General features: G+C 41.4%; 1 protein-coding gene across 1 annotated transcript in view; it reads right to left on the bottom strand.

Moving 5' to 3' along the window:
* LOC120464473 (schwannomin-interacting protein 1-like) overlaps window positions 1-19,237 on the bottom strand; it is a 192,895-nt gene that overhangs the window by 129,424 nt on the left and 44,234 nt on the right. Inside the window, exons 3-5 of the mRNA XM_089120828.1 lie at window positions 8,688-8,749; window positions 4,503-4,574; window positions 4,101-4,224 (exon numbers count right to left, since the gene is read on the bottom strand). Coding sequence (XP_088976954.1) covers window positions 4,101-4,224; window positions 4,503-4,574; window positions 8,688-8,749 — 258 coding nt within the window. The remainder of the gene's footprint in view (window positions 1-4,100; window positions 4,225-4,502; window positions 4,575-8,687; window positions 8,750-19,237) is intronic.

The raw sequence follows: 19,237 nt of genomic DNA, 5'->3' as shown, positions 1-19,237 counted from the left end.
CCAGTGGTGGGCCGTCAGGGCCAGCAAGGCCTTCTCTGCTGGCCTAAACACTATCAGAATCACTGACTTATCACTGAATCACTTTAATATATTTTTTCCATGAATGAGTATTAAATTATTCCAAATAGTTCGTTCTCTTAATTTCATAGCTTTTCTCTTGGTTGCGCTGCTGTGTTTTTATGTTAGAGCTTGTATCCAATCATATTTCAGCTATCATGCGTTGCCGGGTAAATAAATCTGCCTGGAGGCCTTCAGAATCGACAGTGCGGGCGCCTGTAGATTAAAATTAACGATTAATTAACCAATCAGATAATCCGTCAGATTTAATCAGCCAATCAGATTTCGCTTTGACTGCAGCGGGGCCATCTAGCTGGCATATAATAACGCCTGTATTTTCTCGGTCTTTGATTGGATGCGCGTACAGACCGCGTGCTATTACTGGTAGTATCCACAACTGTAGCGAACTGCTTAAAGTAAATATATATTCCTGTAGATGTAATAGTTTTTCAACCCACAAATTAATGTTTCTTTCCCTCCTCGACCCCCAGCAGGAAAAAATCCCTTATTCAGCCTGAGCTAAACGCAGAGTAACGGGACTCTATTCGATCTCTCCGGGTAAAAACAGAACTGACTAAAGTTATGAAACGAATGATTTTGAAGGCAAAAGTCCCGCTGATCTCGTTGATTTCATTCAAAACTCTGTGTGAGAGCATGGGGCAGCTGTACACATCGTCATGTTTTGCGGCAACTGTATGTGCTTCTGTCGAGCAGGCACTCTCAGTCATAAAGCGAATTAAAACTGATAGAAATATGACGAGACAGACACGACATGGAACTGAAACGCAGTTAGAACCTGTACAACAGTATTGAAGTCTCCTTGAGGAAAGAACTAAAGGAGTAGTTCACTTTTGAAAAAACTTTTGCTGATAATTTACTCGCCCCCATGTCATCCAAGATGTCCATGTCTTTCTTTCTTCAGTCGAAAAGAAATTAAGGTTTTTGATGAAAACATTCCAGGATTTTCTCCATATAATGGACTTCAATGGGAACCAAACGGTTCAAGGTCCAAAAGACAGTTTCAGTGCAAACTGTTCAAATGTCTTTAAACGACACCAGACGATGAATAAGGGTCTTATCATGCGAAACGATCGCTTATTTCAAAACTTATTCCAAAAATGTAACTTTTCTAAGGACAAATGCTAGCCTTGCTCTATTCTCTGAGGAGCGTTTGTAACGTCACGTAATACGTAATTACGTTCAAAAGGTCACGGGCGACGTAGCCGGAAGTACAGAGTCAAAATCGTCCGACATCGTTGTTTTCCCTTTTAATTCCTTGTTTTGTAAACGGCGTTTGAGTTAGTTTGCACGTTCAACCTATGCGTTCAACTTGTAAACACTGACTCTGTACTTCCGGCTACGTCGCCCGTGACCTTTTGAACGTAATTACGTATTACGTGACGTTACAAATGATCCAAATTAATCCAATAACTGCAGGTGCAAAATAAAAACAACAATTATAGAGAGTCTTTGCGCTGATACACTATTAAAAGTTATTAATTCAGGTAGGACAAAAGGCCTAGGAGTGAAATGCACGGTCCGCCACTGATAAACACCATTCCCATGTTTGGACACATGAGTTGAACGGTCATTGCAAAACTCTACACACAAATCCCTTCATTTCTCATTGCCAACACCATGTTATCATTTAAAAAGCACTAGCATTCAATATTGTTCACTCAAGTCAGCACAGCTCCAGGTCAGTTAGCGCACAATCACCCAAGTGGACACACTAAAAGACTCACACACACACACACACCAATCAGAAGCTTCAATAGAGTCAGTTCATTGGGTTTTGGAACAGCGGATCCAGAAAGACATGACGGAAGAGGTTGAGGACACTGTAGCGAGGAGGAGGATGAAGGGCAAGGCCAAAGAGACCAGCCTTGCCACTCTAGTTACCCATGTCTTAGTCCATGGTTTGACTATGAGGGAGGCTGACAGACTCGAGTTCACCGTCGCCTTGATCATAAGATCCTTCATGGAGAAATACAAGTACAGTAGATGCACTTCAGACTGCTCTCTACTGAACATCACACACACACACACACACACTCACACACGTACTGTAGCTGTTGCTCTATCCACCGTATTCTGCGCCCACTCTATTTCCCATGATTCATTGCAGTTTCAACTGACTAAACGGTTTTCCACTTCCTGTTGAAGTATTTGTTTACATAGAATGCCAGCACTCACTCATCTATATACAGTGATCTATTATATAGATCCAGACATTAGAAAAATATCAGTCAAAACATGCGTTTTATATTCACGAACATGACCGTTCTGAAAGCAACTTTCACCGAGATTTTAAAGAAAAACCAACAAGTGCAACAAGAAAAGCGATGCAAGTCTGGAAATCGTACACCATATTTGATAGGAGTGTTTCTAGCTACGGCCCTGATGCGGATCACATCTGTGTGCGCTCGACAGAAGAAACTGGACTCTTCCTCCAGAATACATCTGTTGTGTGTGCTGCTGAGACCACAGCCATTTATCCAAATGCTTTGCTGAGGTGAAATGATGTAATTATGACAAATGAACTCGCCGCATCTTAAACGCTTTCAGATAATTAATGATCTGGGATCAGCTTGACATCCGTCTCTGCGGTGAGGGATGCGTGATGAATCTGTAATCGGTGTATTATTCCCAGCGGCTCTGAACAGACAATCACGCTCACGGCTGTAATGAATACAGCCCGATCATAATCATATCAATCAACCTTTAATATCAGCCACATCCCCAAGCACACGGCAGTGAGCGATGAGAGCCGGATCCGATCGATACACGTCACGGCGGGCTCGTCACACACACATATTACTGCACAAGACACACACCAGGCCTTAATCTGGTGCTTTAACACTGGGACAATTAAATACAGATTTATCAACAACAACAACAAGAGATAGTAAAAATATTGTTGACCTTTTCAGCCTAACTTTACATCCTTGACCATTACAGTGCAGATCTTCATTTGTGTGTTTTACCCTCAACCATACATTAAACAAGAGGTTGTTTCGTTCAAAAACCCATTAAAAGGCTATAGAACAAATGAACTACATTTAGAAATACACGTTTAAAGCAGCCATCTTCATGAAGAAAAGGATGAAGATTACAGTTACAGCCCCATACTGACCTCTAGTGGAGTCAGTGCACCTTTACATCAGTTCATATCAAAGATCCACACCTATATGACATGATCACACACACACACAGACATTTACATAGTAAAAACAGCACTAAACAAATAAACTGTGTGTGTGTGTTATGCTGCACTGTTCAATAATGCCTGAACATAAGATCCATCTAGTGGTCATGTGTGAGATAATCAGAATATCACACTCCAAACGTTTTTATCCGACAATAAAATAGTAACTAATTTTTAGTAACATCCTCCTTTACCATGGTATTCACATAGTAATAATAATACCAAATAATACCAGAGAAATGTCCAGAACACGCATCACCAAAGGCATTGACAGTCCACAGAGACACAGAGCATTAGTTTCAGGCAGCCACAACACGCAACGGCCTCATGAAGTTACGAAAGCGTTACGATGCCGGAGTCATGTGACTGGGCTTCATTACGTCAGAACTGTTTGGAAACTCTTCTAAATGTCTCCAGTTGGCCGCTGGTGATCTCTGAACCAGAGAACAAGTGTCTGAGGGTTTACCTGATCGCTTTTTTAATTAGAAAACCCCATGAACACTTGATAATCTTGTTAGATGATTAGATAATTGCATTTGATAGATTCTACTTTGACGTGCAGGTGTTTTTATGAATGTCTGGTTAGGGTTTTGTTGCATTTACACTGCTCTGGCCACCAGGGGTCCCCGTGGAGACGGGTGCGGGTTCGACACAGTACGGCACAACTGCCTCGATATGCCCATCACTAAACACACCGATGCGAACTAAACGGACACACAACACCTCAGCCGAAGCCCAGTCCCGGAGATCACTCGAACCCCTGCCTGCCGACACGGGACTGGGCCTCCATCATCTACACACCAGGCTTTAGAAGAGAAGAGAGGGCGGGGCTTACGGGGCTGCTGCCGTCTGATAGGGTGGCCATGCTGAGGGAGGAGCTCATCGGGGAGGAAGGGGAGGGGCTTCTCTTCTCCAGGATATCCTGAGTCTGCAGGAACTCCCGCCAGTCATGCTGCATTCTGACATGAGGAGCGCATTACAACAACACAGATCATACTGAACTATACATAATACAACAGCAATAATGACTTACTCACTATTAATGATTAAAAAGCGATTACTGTTAACAAAGGAAAACTGATAGCAACAATCACAGATAACACTGCCATACACATTATGACAATGGAATATATATCTATAAATACAGATGGCAATGTGAGACTCAGATGAATGATGAATGATCTGAATATAATGAATGATGATCAGTAATCAGGAAGTTATGGCGATATTGACTCACATCAGCACTGTGGTCTCCAGCGGATGTGTGTTCACCGTGATGTTATTCTCCACGTCTGTCGCCATCTGGTGGCTGAAACACACACACACACACACACACTACTGTAGGGTGAAATGGGGCTAAAGGCACACCTTAAGAAAAAAGTGCTTTTCACTATTTCCCATATGGTGTGACCATGTCCCCATCCTCTGATGGCTACTTCCAGCAGGATAATGCACCATGTCACAAAGCTGGAATCATTTCAAACTGGTTTCTTGAACATGTCAATGAGTTGACTGTAGTAAAATGGCCGCCACAGTCACCAGATCACAACCCAATAGAGCATCTTTGGGATGTGGTGGAACGGGAGCTTCGTGCCCTGGATGTGCATCCCACAAATCTCCATCAACTGCAAGATGCTATCCTATCAATATGGGCCAACATTTCTAAAGAATGCTTTCAGCACCTTGTTGAATCAATGCCATGTTGAATTAAGGTAGTTCTGGAGGCGAAAGGCGGTCAAACACAGTATTAGTGTGGTGTTCCTAATAATCCTTTAGGTGAGTGCATAATGCAAATGTGATATATATATATTTGTTTGTTTGTTTGTTTATTTTTCCTTCATGGTATTTGGTCTTTGTCATCCTAATCATTAGTTTCGTCTTTTACACACTGTTGAGGATTTATTCACTGGTTGTTTTTGAGTAAGGCCCTATCCCATTTCTCCCCCCTTAAAACTTGCACTTGGTTTTGAGTGCTCTCGGCAGTAAAGTCCCCTCAACGAGGGAAGTGTGGGGGTGAAGATCTTTCCCTGTGAAATGGGACAGCACTATACGCGAATTAGCGTAGCGAACGCGCTTCACCTGCGTTATGCGACATGTCTACCAGTAGTAGCCTACAACTATTTTCATTCAGTCATCCTGCCATATTTTTGTGTGTATTTGATCGTTTTGACTATAGACTATTGTGTATATTTGATCGTTTAGACTATAGACTATTGTGTGTATTTGATCGTTTAGACTATAGACTATTGTGTGTATTTGATCGTTTTGACTATAGACTATTGTGTGTATTTGATCGTTTTGACTATAGACTATTGTGTATTTGATCGTTTTGACTATAGACTATTGTGTGTATTTGATCGTTTAGACTATAGACTATTGTGTGTATTTGATCGTTTTGACTATAGACTATTGTGTGTATTTGATCGTTTTGACTATAGACTATTGTGTATTTGATCGTTTTGACTATAGACTATTGTGTGTATTTGATCGTTTAGACTATAGACTATTGTGTGTATTTGATCGTTTTGACTATAGACTATTGTGTGTATTTGATCGTTTAGACTATAGACTATTGTGTGTATCTGATCGTTTTGACTATAGACTATTGTGTGTATCTGATCGTTTTGACTATAGACTATTGTGTGTATTTGATCGTTTAGACTAGACTATTGTGTGTATTTGATCGTTTAGACTATAGACTATTGTGTGTATTTGATCGTTTTGACTATAGACTATTGTGTGTATTTGATCGTTTTGACTATAGACTATTGTGTGTATCTGATCGTTTTGACTATAGACTATTGTGTGTATTTGATCGTTTTGACTATAGACTATTGTGTGTATTTGATCGTTTAGACTATAGACTATTGTGTGTATTTGATCGTTTTGACTATAGACTATTGTGTATTTGATCGTTTTGACTATAGACTATTGTGTGTATTTGATCGTTTAGACTATAGACTATTGTGTGTATTTGATCGTTTTGACTATAGACTATTGTGTGTATTTGATCGTTTAGACTATAGACTATTGTGTGTATTTGATCGTTTTGACTATAGACTATTGTGTGTATTTGATCGTTTAGACTATAGACTATTGTGTGTATTTGATCGTTTAGACTATAGACTATTGTGTGTATTTGATCGTTTAGACTATAGACTATTGTGTGTATTTGATCTTTTTGACTATAGACTATTGTGTGTATTTGATCGTTTTGACTATAGACTATTGTGTGTATTTGATCGTTTTGACTATAGACTATTATGTGTATTTGATCGTTTAGACTATAGACTATTGTGTGTATTTGATCGTTTTGACTATAGACTATTGTGTGTATTTGATCGTTTTGACTATAGACTATTGTGTGTATCTGATCGTTTTGACTATAGACTATTGTGTGTATTTGATCGTTTTGACTATAGACTATTGTGTGTATTTGATCGTTTAGACTATAGACTATTGTGTGTATTTGATCGTTTTGACTATAGACTATTGTGTATTTGATCGTTTTGACTATAGACTATTGTGTGTATTTGATCGTTTAGACTATAGACTATTGTGTGTATTTGATCGTTTTGACTATAGACTATTGTGTGTATTTGATCGTTTAGACTATAGACTATTGTGTGTATTTGATCGTTTAGACTATAGACTATTGTGTGTATTTGATCGTTTAGACTATAGACTATTGTGTGTATTTGATCGTTTAGACTATAGACTATTGTGTGTATTTGATCGTTTTGACTATAGACTATTGTGTGTATCTGATCGTTTTGACTATAGACTATTGTGTGTATTTGATCGTTTTGACTATAGACTATTGTGTGTATTTGATCGTTTATACTATAGACTATTGTGTGTATTTGATCGTTTTGACTATAGACTATTGTGTGTATTTGATCGTTTAGACTATAGACTATTGTGTGTATTTGATCGTTTTGACTATAGACTATTGTGTATTTGATCGTTTTGACTATAGACTATTGTGTGTATTTGATCGTTTAGACTATAGACTATTGTGTGTATTTGATCGTTTTGACTATAGACTATTGTGTGTATTTGATCGTTTTGACTATAGACTATTGTGTGTATTTGATCGTTTAGACTATAGACTATTGTGTGTATTTGATCGTTTAGACTATAGACTATTGTGTGTATTTGATCGTTTAGACTATAGACTATTGTGTGTATTTGATCGTTTTGACTATAGACTATTGTGTGTATCTGATCGTTTTGACTATAGACTATTGTGTGTATTTGATCGTTTTGACTATAGACTATTGTGTGTATCTGATCGTTTTGACTATAGACTATTGTGTGTATTTGATCGTTTTGACTATAGACTATTGTGTATTTGATCGTTTTGACTATAGACTATTGTGTGTATTTGATCGTTTAGACTATAGACTATTGTGTGTATTTGATCGTTTTGACTATAGACTATTGTGTGTATTTGATCGTTTAGACTATAGACTATTGTGTGTATTTGATCGTTTAGACTATAGACTATTGTGTGTATTTGATCGTTTAGACTATAGACTATTGTGTGTATTTGATCTTTTTGACTATAGACTATTGTGTGTATTTGATCGTTTTGACTATAGACTATTGTGTGTATTTGATCGTTTTGACTATAGACTATTATGTGTATTTGATCGTTTAGACTATAGACTATTGTGTGTATTTGATCGTTTAGACTATAGACTATTGTGTGTATTTGATCGTTTTGACTATAGACTATTGTGTGTATTTGATCGTTTTGACTATTTTCATTCAGTCATCCTGCCATATTTTTGTGTGTATTTGATCGTTTAGACGCACACAAAACCCCAAGTATGGTTTGGTTGTCTAGTTGCAGTCCGTTTCCGAGCGTGCGCCACTATGGGAACAGGGGCAACGTCTCTTGCGCATTCTTGTGCTTTTAATAGCTCTTTTGAGATGACAGTGCGCTCTGAAGGGAAAGATGATGCGCTAGACGAACGCAGGTAGTTTTTAATAGTTTTACCTCATTTATCATCTTTTTATAATCCTTGTAAGCCAAAATCTAAATTGAAAATCCTGCTCTGATTGGTTGTAGGTCCACCGACTGTCCAACTGAGTGCAGAGTTTTTTTCCCTTGTTCGGTTAACCCTTTAGGCGCCAGAGGTTTTTTCCCAAAACGTTCAATTTTGACATCTTAATTTCAAAAGACTATATCTGTGAAACAAGATAGATAAAGTCTTGCTCCCTAAAGTTTTGGGACAGCCTACCCCTACACGAGAATGCGGAAAAACGCAAAAATCTGGGGAAGGGGAGGGCAAAAATCTGGGGAAGGGGAGGTGTTGGGACAGGCCCTAATTAAGACTTTTAAAAACTGATTTAGTATATGCGTTTGCCTTCGATATATTTCCAGCACGTGAATCCCAGGAAAGCATGCACTCACCTCTGTGGTGCGTATCCTCCGTTGTTCAGACACTTGGCCCTCTGGAGTGACTTGAGCTCCTCCTGAGAGACAGACACAGAAAGGGGAATTCACGACGATATACTGCACTGTTACAACCCAATCTAATGATCATCAATGGAAATCAGAACACAAACACCGTCAGAAATGTGGCACTGAATACTTTACACACAGGTCGTTCTACACATATATCATGATCAAATATGGATACGAATGAAGATCTTGCAGTGAAAATAACAGCTTAAGTCAGCTGAAATCTGCTCTTTTGTGTCAGTGAAATGTTTCCCATTTTGTGCCAAGCTCAACGGTGGCACACTGGCCGAGCGAGACGCTTCTGATACGCTGTGCCAACACGCCACCTCTCATCTTTTATATAAAATAGACTAAATGAGTGTATTGTAGCAACACATGTTATAAGCATTGGTAGGTGTTGCAGCACATGGGTCGTGTGAACATCTCGTTAGTCGAGCTCGCCTCAGATCATCATCCATGTGTACCTGTAGGAATATGACTCCTATCACTGTGTACATATATACCCAGATAGCAAACTGACATTGAATCAACGTGGAAATATGACATCGAAACAACGTTGATCTGACATTGTTTTGCTCATCGAATTAACGTTGAACCAACGTCAGACGCGTCATTCTTTCAAAACTAACGGAAAATCAACTTGAAATCAACGCGTTGTTTCAACGTTATGAAAGCAAACCAATTTTCGATTTTCATTTAGCTTTGAAGAATGCCGCGTCTGACGTTGGTTCAACGTTAATTCGATGAGCAAAATCAACGTTGTTTCAATGTCATGAGAGACGTCGTTTCCACGTTGATTCAATGTCAGTTTGCTGTCTGGGTAGGCTCTTCAGCATTATCAGCAGCTACCCTCCTCCCTCCCCAGCTCCACCTGTCTCCGTCAGGATTTGCCATCAGGATTCCCCTTGTATCAGACTAATTTCTCCAATTATGCTGTAGTTTAAAATCTTGAATGAATGATATCTGTATATATTCATGTTGGTTCTGCTGTGTTTTTTGCTGCTCTTATCAATGCATGGATGCGCAGGGACTTCTTGCCCAGAACTGAACCACAATCGTATTTGACGATAGCGGTCCTGACAGAAATATGCTCAGCTTTCTGTTGAGTATGAGTAGCGTTGCACCTGCACTTCTGCTAACCCTCTGGGTATCACATTAGTTGAGGATCTACATCAGCCCAACGTGGAAACACAGAGTAAACCAATGAGATTCAACAGTTCAGACCATTTCTTCATTCCAGTTTAATCAAGAAATAACATGTCATGAAACATATTTCATCGCAGTCCATTTGATGCTTATGAAAGTGTCCAGGGTTTGGAACAGGTCCACATCATCAGTGTGAGGATCCAGGGCTCTCTTCACACACACAAACAGCCAAAACACACACCAAATAAAACACAATGCTTTACATAATTTAGTGTGCAAAAGGACAGCAAATCTATATTAATTTGGGGTTTTGCAACTCCAAGCAGCATTGATTAGTGAGGAAACTGCACACACGATCTATATGTGTGTATATGTATGTGCGACTTTGAAGGTGAGAGAGAGAGAGATAGTGGGAGGTGTGTGTTGTGAGTGTGTGTGACAGAGAGAGATAGTGGGAGGTGTGTGTTGTGAGTAGGGTTGGGTATCGTTTGAATTTGAACGATTCTGATTCCGATTCCGATTCCTTGTTTCGATTCCGGTTCCTAACGATTCTCGATTCTGATTCTTTTAAGAGGCAGGGTCAAAAAAGTTTAGCTAACCTTGCTAACCAACGGCCTTTCTGAAGGAAATACTCCTTCTGTAAAAATACTCCTTTTGTCACAAATTTTGCATTTTGCCGAGATTTCGTTATTTTTAGAAAAGTGAAGCCACACTTTGGATCGCCGGCGTAAGCTACTCATGTTCGACTCGCGCGGTTATGCCAACACTTCCGGTAGACGCTTCTTCGTTGGTGTTGTTCAGCGGTTTCTTCTTCCGCTCGGCGGACTGTGAATATCGAAACTAGGAATCGAAATTTGAACTTTTGAACGATTCCGGGAAAAATGAAAAGTTAGTCTCGGTTCCAATCGATACTCGATTCTCGATACCCAACCCTAGTTGTGAGTGTGTGTGACAGAGAGAGAGGGTCAGAGATGAAGAGAGACAGCAGTACAAACTTGAACCAAAGACAGTCTCAAAAATCGCTGGTGTTTCTGACGTCACAAACGACCTTGTAAGAAACGATCAGATCAACGTGTGATCATCAACCAGTGGATCTCTGAGTGAGGGGAGGCGGGGCTCATCTGCATATTCATAGAACAGCGCATACTAAATGAGGCAAGGGTGTCGAGTTACATTCAAGATATTTTAAGGTATAAAGTAACACAGTCTCATCCCAAAAAGTCCTATAACTGACGTCTTGGGACGTCTTTTGACCATACGTCAATATCCGCCTTTTTAGGGCCCCCTTAAACGTCGGTAGATGGCGATCCCGGGCCGTCATACAACTGACGCTTTACCTTTAACGTCAGTTAGGTGACGGGTTAGGTTTAGGGTTAGGTTTAGGTCTGGGGTAGAGTTAGGATCCCATAACCTCATCTACCGACGTTTAAGGGGGCCCTAAAAAGGCGAATATGGTCAAAAGACGTCCCAAAACGTTAGTTATATGACGTTTATGATGAGACCGGGTTGTATAAACACATTTTATTTAAGGAAAAAATGGTTAAAGGATTAGTTCACTTTTGAAAAAACTTTTGCTGATAATTTACTCACCCCCATGTCATCCAAGATGTCCATGTCTTTCTTTCTTCAGTCGAAAAGAAATTAAGGTTTTTGATGAAAACATTCCAGGATTTTCTCCATATAATGGACTTCAATGGGGTCCAAACAGTCCAAGGTCCAAAAGACAGTTAATAACAGTTTCAGAAAAATGTAAAATGTAAATGTAAATCAAAAATGTAACTTTTCTAAGGACAAATGCTAGCCTTGCTCTATTCTGTGAGGCGCGTTTGTAACGTCACGTAATACGTAATTACGTTCAAAAGGTCACGGGCGACGTAGCCGGAAGTACAGAGTCAGTGTTTACAAGTAGAACGCATAGGTTGAACGTGAAAACTAACTCAAACGCCGTTTACAAAAAAGGAATTAAAAGGGAAAACAACGATGTCGGACGATTTTGATTCTGTACTTCCGGCTACGTCGCCCGTGACCTTTTGAACGTAATTACGTATTACGTGACGTTACAAACGCGCCTCACAGAATAGAGCAAGGCTAGCATTTGTCCCTTAGAAAAGTTACATTTTTGGAATAAGTTTTAAAATAACCGATCGTTTCGCTTGATAAGACCCTTATTCATCGTCTGGTGTCGTTTAAAGACATTTGAAGCTGCACTGAAACCGTCTTTTGGACCTTGAACCGTTTGGACCCCATTGAAGTCCATTATATTGAGAAAAATCCTGGAATGTTTTCATCAAAAACCTTAAATTCTTTTCGACTGAGGAAAGAAAGACATGGACATCTTGGATGACATGGGGGTGAGTAAATTATCAGCAAAAGTTTTTTCAAAAGTGAACTAATCCTTTTAAATATGTCATTTTGGTGATTAAAGATGAGTTATAAGAGATTGTCTACAGTTCCTCTGAGATGATCCCTGCCGTTACAGTAACTGTGTGAAACACAAACGTTTGAGCTTCTGTTCATCATATTTGATGTGCTCTATGTATGTGTGGTGATCAATGTTTATATGTGAATAAAATCCTAAATGAAATCTGTTCATCATATAAAGTGAATGTTTCTCTCCAGAAGACATGGATTAAACTGCTCCATTACAACGTTTTTATGAATGTTTTGTTGCTTGAATATTTGGTCAGTGAAGGGACAAAAATGATAAGAAAATATTAGAAATATCTTGTGTTTTGAACAGAAGTCTTAGAGGTTTGGAATGAAATGAGGGTGAATAAATGATTTTCTTTGTGGATGATCTCACCATTTAAGGCATGTCTGTGATTTATTTGCCCTCGTACTGTAAATCGTAGTTTAGACTGGCCGTAGCGTCACATTCAGAATGAGATGAAATCCTGTTTTCCTGCTGCGTATTAAAGAGAAACTATCAGGATTATTGCAGGAAGATTCAGATGAACAGTAATGTGTGTGTTTGTTGAAGAGCTGTGCACATTATGATCTAAACACACACGTTTGATGTTCATCAGGATGATGTTTGTGCGTGTGTTAAGCACATAAATGAAGCAGCTGGGATAACTCATTTAATATAGGCTGTTAACCACAGTCAGGAGCAGTGCTAAACAAACATCAGTCACACACACACACACACACACGGTGACAGCCGCTCAATCATCCCTAACCAGCAGAGCAAACATTAACTAAACACACACTTCACAATAAGGTCTCTTTAGGCAATGCATAAACTAACATTAACAATGTGCTGTATATTTGTTGCAGTATTTATTCATCTCAGTTAACATTGGTCACAACTGTTCATGTCAGCTCCATTAAAACATTAAAAGCTACAACTTTTGATTTTAATAAGTGTAGATGTTACACTCAGGTGTGCAGTGTTTTCTAATAACTCAATGGACCTGACTCTTATAACCTCACGACAGTGTTCATATGTTGTAGTTTAAGACGTTTTACTTGTGTGTAGGACTAATAATTTGTTATAAATCTCATCCTATGACACCGTTGCTAATTCCAAACAACATTTTAGAGCTACAGTAGTAACAGAGACTTGATCCATTGATAGCAGTGTCAACACTAGAAGTGCCAGAATCCCAAAACTACTAGAACGGCCACAAACGGTTATTTTGACCGTTAGATTCAAACAGTGTTTATTTCGTTGACGAATAATTTTCGTAATTATTTTCGTCAACCACATGTTTTCAAAGATGAAAACGAGACGATAAGTAAATAAAAACTAGGTTTGAATGACAAAAACTTTGACGAAAATGTTAGTGACGATTTGCGAAGCGGTCAATAGGCTAATAATAATAATAGGACTAGCAGAACTAGTGAACAGCAAACACCGCTACAGAGGTGACCGGACGGACCTTTCTGTTGACAGTTGAGAGAGAACACGATCAACCGCGGGATATTTTTTTAAAAAAATACCGCAAAATTTAGTGCGGACAATATGACCATCTATGGCCGAAATACGTAAATATGTTCATTTTTTTTTTTTGCCTTACGTTTACATAACTTAATTTATATGAAAAGCATTTTAAATGAAAATACAGACAATTTTAGGAAAAGTCAGGTACCAGCAGGATTTTATTATTTTTTTCAACAAAGTTATTGTAGATATAAAATTCAAAACGGTCAAAATGAACGTTGTGGCCGTTCTAGTGTTAATGCAGTCATAGAGAGAGAGTTATCAAGCGTGTGTGAATTACCTGAGTGTGTGTCAACAGTGTCAAGTTATTACGCTCCTCCACGAACGACCCATCATCACTATCGGCTAACGCTCATGAATTGCGAACGACCCATCATAACGCATAGTCGGACAGGACAGGACACACAAGGAATAACACAAGCCAGTCAGTCAACGAGAGACAGGTATGCCGACGAGACCAAATAATCCAAAAGTAGTCTTCTCTAAATGATATTGCTCATGTTAAGTTTTCAAGTTTTCAGATTTTTCATGAATAATTGAACATGCACATGTGTTTTAAGTAGGGGTAGAGGTGGGGTCACATTTGAGCATTTAAAATTTAATTTTACTTGAAAGTAACACAATAGTTACTTTCTTAAGTAACTAATTACTTTTTAAAATTTGTAACTGAGTTACTAATTTAGTTACTTTTTGGAAGAAGTAACTAGTAACTGTAACTAATTACTTTTTAAAAGTAACTTGCCCAACACTGGTCTCTAATAGCAAAACTGTACGTTTATCTGCTTCAAGAACAGTGCTATTACATCGCCAGTGAGAAACGTCATGCAGCTTCTACTTTTCTAAACTATTTTACTGATAAAGTCATGTGAGTGTGAGAGTGTGAGTATGTGAGTGTGTATGGGTTTGAGCAGGAGAAAGACAGTATGTGCTTTCCATACATAATGAAACGTAATTCTTTGGCAAAAAACATGGAGATGATTTGTGTTTTAATCCTGTTGTTTACCATCTTTATTTGCTCAGTCAGTGTCGTTGTGGGTTTTGGTTCTCTTGCTGCTGTCAGAATCAAGCATGCAACAGCCTTGTAGTGTAATAGTGAATAATGAGCTGGGTTAGCTGATGTTTATACTCATGTTTAAACTGTGGAGAGTGGTTGAGCAGACACACAGCAGAGACTGGGCACATGGAGACATGTTCACGGTCCAGCGGCGCCGAAACAACATGACAGAGAGGAGCAGTGAACCCACACACTCAGAGTCAGGCTCTAACAGGTGTCCTGACAGCTCTCCGTATGTGTGTGTGTGTGTGTGTGTTAGGGTCACTGGGCTCAGTGGGAATGAGGAGCAGCAATGATGCACACACTGATGGTTCACACCGGTGATGACACACACACACACACACACACACACCATGAAGCCCTCACGGCAGTGTGTGAAGCTGCAAGAGAGCATCTGGCTGGAGACTGACTGGGAATACACTCCCACTTTCAGTTCAGTGTGTGTACTGTGTCCTAACCGACTCCAACACATTAAGTTGCTTGCTTCTTCCGTGACACAAGTGAAATGTCCAGAGAGAGGCGCTTAAAGCACATTGTTTTATACAAGACAGATGAACCTGAGCCAGGCAATGATTTATGACGTTGGTTGTTGTATGTCTCGCCAACAGGTTCGTAAATGAAATCTCTGGCGAGTTGCTCTAAGAGGATAAAGCTCTCAGTTAATAACGTTTGAAAATATCACATGACCTGCACTAAACCCTGTACTAAGATGCACAGTTCACAAGTACACACTGAACCACCAGGCGTTTGTTCATTTGGCCTAACATGATGCCGCTTTCTGTTGTATTCCTTTAAGCGGTGCGCTGTCACCAGACGTATCCTCCGAATCATGTAACATTGCGTGTAAAGCATGCGGCTTTAGTGTGCTCTTAAACGTACATGTACATGCAAACATATGCCAGTGTCAGTCTCTGGGACTGTTGAAATTAAAGGGTTAGTTCACCCAAAAATGAAAATTCTGTCAGTATTTCCTCACCCTCATGTTGTTCCAACCCCTTCGTTCATCTTCGGGACACAAATTAAGATATTTAAGATATTAAGATCACTCCTGCATACTAGTCCATAGGCTTCTTGAGGGAATGACTCTTGATGTCCCCGAAAAGTCATTAAAGACATCGTTAAAATAGTCCAAGTGACTACAGTGGCTCAATTTTAACTTTATGAAACGACGAGAACACTTTTGTGCGCAAAAAACAACAAAAATAACGACTTTATTTCAACTATTGGTTTATTTCTCCCTCTGCGCGAGTCAGGTTACTAGTTTAATAGCGTAAGCTTCTGTTATTGTACGTCACACGCATCACACACACATGACCAGCGTCGGCCAATAGTGAGCCTACGTGTGACGTAGCTTTACGCAATCACACTACGTTAACTGACTACAGGCCCATGGAGAAGGAAGTGAATAGTTAAAATAAAGTTGTTATTTTTGTTTATTTTTGCGCACAAAAAGTGTTCTCGTCGTTTGATAAAGCCCCTGTAGTCACTTGGACTATTTTAACGATGTCTTTAATGACTTTTCGATGCCAGCAAGAGTCATTCCCTCAAGAAGCCTATGGACTAGTATGCAGGAGCGATCTTAATATCTTAAATATCTTAATTTGTGTTCTGAAGATGAACGAAGGTCTTACGGGGTTGGAACGACATGAGGGTGAGTAAATACTGACAGAATTTTCATTTTTGGGTGAACTAACTAATTTTTTCAGTTTAAAAATTCAAAACAGAGAGTAAAATTGGCCACATGAAAATGTTGTGAGAATGTACAACAGTGTGAGCTTTCTTATGATCTCCGACGGTCTGCTGAGAGACCAAAGATATGAACCATTGAATGTTACGCGTTCTGTCTCTGTCTAATCAGCTCCTCTGACAGTCGGAGACAGTGAATATGAATATGGATTGGGTGAGCTTGTTTATTGCAGTGGATGAACAGAAACTTCACCAGGAGCCCATGTTTCTGTCGTGAGATCGGTCTGATGTTTCTGACAGCACTGAAGGTGAAGGTTATCTCCTCGACACTGAGACTGGAGGAAAAGCGTACACAGATACAAATAGCGAAACTTCAACTGAACTTGACAGAGATCAGCATGTTCTACTGTATGGAAAATAACAGCATTGACATTTTGATGCCCTCATATCTGAAATGAACCGTTTCCACCATGAGTGTGCCATAAAATATTCAAAGATGTAGACATCACTCGTGTCCATGCACAGATACTGGCATGCTATTGCTTTCCTTTCGATTGTCCTGCACTTTTCTCTCTCTTTACTCAGCTCCTGGTTTTAATGGGTTTTTTATATCCACTTTGTGGATTTTATCTACAAAAATCCATAAGAGGTGCAAACTACTGTTAGCTTGCTTAACCCCTAAAGTAAAGCTATCCCCCCCGAGACGTTAGCTTCACTCACTGGAGGACGGTTCGAGACGTCATGGATCGGCCCTTCACCCACTGGAGGGCGGTTCGAGACGTCATGGATCGGCCCTTCACCCACTGGAGGGCGGTTCGAGACGTCATGGATTGGCCCTTGACCCACTGGAGGGGGGTTCGAGACATCATGGATTGGCCCTTCACTCACTGGAGGGCGGTTCGAGACGTCATGGATTGGCCCTTCACCCACTGGAGGACGGTTCGAGATGTCATGGATTGGCCCTTCACCCACTGGAGGGGGGTTCGAGACGTCATGGATTGGCCCTTCACCCACTGGAGGACGGTTCGAGATGTCATGGATTGGCCCTTCACCCACTGGAGGGCGGTTCGAGATGTCATGGATTGGCCCTTCACCCACTGGAGGATGGTTCAAGACGTCATGGATTGGCCCTTCACCCACTGGAGGGGGGTTCGAGACATCATGGATTGGCCCTTCACTCACTGGAGGGCGGTTCGAGACGTCATGGATTGGCCCTTCACCCACTGGAGGGCGGTTCGAGACGTCATGGATTGGCCCTTCACCCACTGGAGGATGGTTCAAGACGTCATGGATTGGCCCTTCACCCACTGGAGGGGGGTTCGAGACATCATGGATTGGCCCTTCACTCACTGGAGGGCGGTTCGAGACGTCATGGATTGGCCCTTCACCCACTGGAGGATGGTTCAAGACGTCATGGATTGGCCCTTCACCCACTGGAGGGGGGTTCGAGACATCATGGATTGGCCCTTCACTCACTGGAGGGCGGTTCGAGACGTCATGGATTGGCCCTTCACCCACTGGAGGGCGGTTCGAGACGTCATGGATTGGCCCTTCACCCACTGGAGGATGGTTCAAGACGTCATGGATTGACCCTTCACCCACTGGAGGGCGGTTCGAGATGTCATGGATCGGCCCTTCACCCACTGGAGGATGGTTCAAGACGTCATGGATTGGCCCTTCACCCACTGGAGGACGGTTCGAGATGTCATGGATCGGCCCTTCACCCACTGGAGGGGGGTTCGAGACATCATGGATTGGCCCTTCACTCACTGGAGGGCGGTTCGAGACGTCATGGATTGGCCCTTCACCCACTGGAGGGCGGTTCGAGACGTCATTGATTGGCCCTTCACCCACTGGAGGATGGTTCAAGACGTCATGGATTGACCCTTCACCCACTGGAGGGCGGTTCGAGATGTCATGGATCGGCCCTTCACCCACTGGAGGATGGTTCAAGACGTCATGGATTGACCCTTCACCCACTGGAGGGCGGTTCGAGACGTCATGGATTGGCCCTTCACCCACTGGAGGGCGGTTCGAGACATCATGGATTGGCCTTTCACCCACTGGAGGGCGGTTCGAGACGTCATGGATTGGCCCTTCACCCACTGGAGGGCGGTTCGAGACATCATGGATTGGCCCTTCACCCACTGGAGGACGGTTCGAGATGTCATGGATCGGCCCTTCACCCACTGGAGGGGGGTTCGAGACATCATGGATTGGCCCTTCACTCACTGGAGGGCGGTTCGAGACGTCATGGATTGGCCCTTCACCCACTGGAGGGCGGTTCGAGACGTCATTGATTGGCCCTTCACCCACTGGAGGATGGTTCAAGACGTCATGGATTGACCCTTCACCCACTGGAGGGCGGTTCGAGATGTCATGGATCGGCCCTTCACCCACTGGAGGATGGTTCAAGACGTCATGGATTGACCCTTCACCCACTGGAGGGCGGTTCGAGACGTCATGGATTGGCCCTTCACCCACTGGAGGGCGGTTCGAGACATCATGGATTGGCCTTTCACCCACTGGAGGGCGGTTCGAGACGTCATGGATTGGCCCTTCACCCACTGGAGGGCGGTTCGAGATGTCATGGATCGGCCCTTCACCCACTGGAGGATGGTTCAAGACGTCATGGATTGACCCTTCACCCACTGGAGGGCGGTTCGAGAT

Source organism: Pimephales promelas, chromosome 16 (assembly GCF_988280905.1).
Source record: "Pimephales promelas chromosome 16, fPimPro1.hap1.1, whole genome shotgun sequence".
NCBI classification, from domain to species: Eukaryota; Metazoa; Chordata; class Actinopteri; order Cypriniformes; family Leuciscidae; genus Pimephales; species Pimephales promelas.
This window is presented reverse-complemented; position numbering and strand designations above follow the sequence as displayed.